The sequence below is a fragment of the Guillardia theta genome (assembly GCF_000315625.1).
Source record: "Guillardia theta CCMP2712 unplaced genomic scaffold GUITHscaffold_61, whole genome shotgun sequence".
In the NCBI taxonomy this organism is placed as follows: domain Eukaryota; class Cryptophyceae; order Pyrenomonadales; family Geminigeraceae; genus Guillardia; species Guillardia theta.
In genome coordinates, this window is record NW_005434613.1 from 188,708 (window position 1) to 192,563 (window position 3,856).

The 3,856-nt window shown below is 57.4% G+C and overlaps 1 protein-coding gene across 1 annotated transcript; it reads left to right on the top strand.

Moving 5' to 3' along the window:
• Positions 1 to 347: 347 nt before the first annotated feature.
• Positions 348 to 3,780, top strand: GUITHDRAFT_112695 (hypothetical protein; the record flags this gene model as incomplete). The annotated part of the gene is made up of 7 exons (XM_005828147.1): positions 348 to 422; positions 472 to 581; positions 705 to 733; positions 774 to 1,072; positions 1,124 to 2,422; positions 2,638 to 3,475; positions 3,686 to 3,780. The coding sequence occupies 7 exons, from the start codon at positions 348 to 350 to the stop codon at positions 3,778 to 3,780; spliced, it is 2,745 nt and encodes a 914-aa protein (XP_005828204.1).
• Positions 3,781 to 3,856: the final 76 nt, after the last annotated feature.

Consider the following 3,856-nt stretch of genomic DNA (forward strand, 5'->3'; position numbering starts at 1 on the left):
GGGCGTACGCGATCGGCGTTTCAATTCGTAACGCATATTTTGCTCTTCTTTTTCCTTGCTGCTCTCTTGCGTTCTCTCCTGCACTTCTGATTAGCTACTTCTGAACTTGATCGAGAGGCGTCTTTCATGTTCTTACCTTACTTGCCTCCTCCCCTCTCCTTTCCCCTCATCTCCCCTCCCCTCCCTTCCCCTTCCCTCCCCTCTCTCTTCTCTTCTCCTCTCCTCTCCTCTCCTCTCCTCTCCCTCCCCTCTCCTCGCTCCTCTCCACTCCTCCCCTCGTCTCCCTTCCCCTCTCTCCTCTCCTCTCCTCTCCTCTCCTCTCTTGTGTCGACTTGTCTTGTAGCGTCATGACATGTCGACCGCTCGTTCAGATTTGGCTGCCGGGAGGAAGACACAGTTTCAAGTTCCTGGAAGACGGCGCGGTAACACGCAAGACAGGCTTCACTTTGACAACTGACTTGACATGCGCAGTGGAGGTTGTCCGATGACTTTCCGGTCGAAGACGACGGAGTTCGCACAGACGGAAACAATGTGATGGTCGTTGAGCCGCCTGTGCAGAGGAAGAAGAAGAAGGCAGAACAGTAAGACAGAGATGTGATGTTGAAGTTGAGGTTTTGACGGTTGTTCTCCCCCTCCTCTCCTCTCCTCTCCTCTCCTCTCCTCGTCCAGGTGTCTTGAGCAATCTTCACTCTCAAACGCCTCAGTAGCGATGAGAACAATCAGCGCGAACGAAGTGAGAGAAGATCCCCATCCTCCGGGTGACTGCAAAGCAGCCGATGCAAACTCCAACAACGTCGTTGATGTCGCAGAAGAGAACGTGGAAGAAGAACAGATCGAAGAGACAGTCATCCACAGAGAGGAGATGTATGCACGAGGAGGAGGCAAGATGGAGCAGGAGCAGGAGCAGGAGCAGGAGCAGGAGCAGGAGCAGGAGGAGAAGACAACGGAAGAGGATGAGAATTTCGTTCAGGACTTCCACGAGCCCAACAGCGCAGACGACATCCTGCAGGATCATAGCGCTGGGGAGCTGGACAACGACGACGATCTCTATACTACGGTGAATGAGATACAGGTGAGGTTACCACCTTGTCGATCCTAGCCCCCCTCACCTCAACGTTGACAGGAGCTTCAGAGAGACATTGAAATGCTGAAAGGCCAAAGAGAATGCAGGCAGCTTGCCGGTGCGGGCGGGCGGGAGGAGGAGGAGGAGGAGGAGGAGGTGATGGAGAAGAGGATGAAGGAGGAGGAAGAGGGCGGGGGAGCAAGTTTGATGTCGACATCGAAGACTATGCAGAAGGCTGGACAAGGACAAACACCTTCATCTTCATCCTCGCCGTCAGGAGCAGCAGAAGTTGAAGCAGCAGCAGCAGACGAAGAAGAGATGAGGACAACAGCAAGAGAGCCAGCACTGCAGGCAACAACACCAGTTGAAGTAGCAACAGCATCAGCGACAGCAACAGCAACAGCGACAGCTAGAACAGAAGTTGCAGCAGCTGTAACATCATCATCATCAGCAGCAGCAACAGCAACAGCAGCAGCATCAACAAAGGCGACATGCAGGAAGAAGACAAAGAAACATCACTGGTCTGACCTCCTGCTGTTGGACGCGCTCGCGGGACTGAAGAAAGAGTTGGAAGCGGAGAAGATGACGGCAGTGAAGGGGCCCGGGAGCGAAGAGAAGGAGGAGGAGGAGATGAAGATGATGGAGATGAAGAAGATGGCCGAAGATGAGAAGATCTGCCAGGAGATACGAAAAAGGTCGCAAGAAAGGTTGAGGGTGAAGGGCAGATGGCTGGAGGAGGAGGACGAGCAGAGAGCTGGGGTCGCTGTCTGCCAGCGAGAGAAGAGGAGGGAGGTGGAGATTGAGGAGCGAAGGATCGAGGAGGAGCGAAGGATCGAGGAGGAGCGAAGGAGGGAGGAGGAGCGAAGGATCGAGGAGGAGCGAAGGATGGAGGAGGAGCGAAGGATCGAGGAGGAGCGAAGGAGGGAGGTCGAGCGAAGGATGGAGGAGGAGCGAAGGATCTTTGAGGAGCGAAGGATCGAGGAGGAGCGAAGGATCGAGGTGTACCGAAGGATGGAGGAGGAGCGAAGGAGGGAGGAGGAGCGAAGGATCGAGGAGGAGCGAAGGATCGAGGACGAGCGAAGGATCGAGGAGGAGCGAAGGATCGAGGACGAGCGAAGGAGGGAGGAGGAGAACAGAATGGCTCGCTCCGTCACCTTGCGAAATCGTCAAGAGGCACATGTGGAGGAGGAGCTCGAGAGACGGGGGAGGCAGAGGCGGCAGACGGAGAGTAGGAGCAGGAGGGAGCAGGAGGAGCAGGAGACTTGCAGAAATCTGCTGGTGCGCCAAGATGGTCAGAGGAAGAGACTTGGAACGATTGACTGGGAGGAGAAGAGGAGGAAAGACGTCAGAGAGAAACAGGTTTCTTCCCCTCCCATCCTTTCCTATCCACTTCCCCACCCACCCTCCATTTCCCTTCCTTCCTTCTTCCCCCCCCGTCCTCCTTCTCCTTCTCCTTCCCTCCCTCCCCCTTCCTCTTCCTTGCTTCCTCTTTCTCCCTCCCCCTTCCTCTTCCTTGCTTCCTCTTTCTCCCTCCCTGCTGTCTCCGTCCTCTTGTCGTTGATGCTCGTGCTCAGCTGTTGGCACTGCAAGCATGGGAGGACGCGTCTCGGGCTGCAGCGGAGGAAGCAAACGAGAGGAGGAAGATGCGGCGGAAAGCTCGAAGGCTGGGGGAGCAGGAGGAGGAGCTTCAGCGCAGGCTGGGCGAGGCGAGGAAGCAGCAGGAGACATTGCGATCGCACGAGGAGGAGGTGAGGAGGAGGCTGCAGGTTCAGAGCAAGAAGATGCGAGGTATGCGAGTCTTCGCGGAGGAGGAGGAGATGCGGCGCAGGGTCTGTGAACTGCAGGAGGGGAAGAGGAGGGAGGAGGAGAAGTGGGAGAGGAGCCGCAGGCTTGAGGAGCAACGCTTCGTGTGGCAGCTTGCGTTGGAGGAGGATGCGAGGAGCAGAGGAGAGCAGGCGGAGAGACAGCGACTGCTGCTGGAGAAGAAGGAGCAGGAGCAGGAGCAGGAGGAGCAAGAGCAGATTCAGAAGGCTGTGCTGGAGAGGAGGAGGAGGCAGGCATGCAGGCTGGAGGAGGAAGAGAGAGGGCGGAAGGAGGTGCGGAAGGTGGAGGAGGCCAAGTGGAAGGTGGGGATGCTGCTGGAACAGCGAGCTCGAGCTGTTGCGTCCATCAGGAGGGAGGCGGAGGAGGAGGAGGAAGAGAGGAAGGCTCTTGCGGAGAGACAGAGAAGCAAGCACGGCGCTTGCATCGAGGAGCTTCGCTTTCAAGAGCAGGAGGAGCAGGAGGCTGGGAGGAGGAGGAGGCTGGATCTCCAGGCGGAGCAGGCGGAACAGGACTGGAGCAGCAGGAGGAGGATCGCGACAAGACAAACGGCAAAGCTGCACGCTCAGCTCCTGGTGAAGCGAGATCCAGGTCCTGCTCCTGTTGTCCCTTCTCTCTCCTCCTCCTCCTCCTCCTCCTCCTTCTCCTCCTCTACTTCATCAATCCTCACCTCTCCCACCTTTCTCACCTCGTACCTCCTGTCAATTCATCTCCCCCTCCTTCTCCTCCCCTCCTTCTCTCCCCCCTCCTTCTCCTCCCCCTCCTTCTCTCCCCCCTCCTTCTCGTTTCACCCTCCTACAGGTGCAAACTCCTCCTCCACCCCCGACCCCAACGATGAGCTCCAGAGGCGAGCCGACGATCTTCTACTGAAAATGCGAGAAGAGGTTCAGCCCTGACCTCCTCCTCCTCCACCACCACCACCACCACCACCACCTCCTCCTCCTCCTCCTCCTTCTACCTCCTCCTTCTACC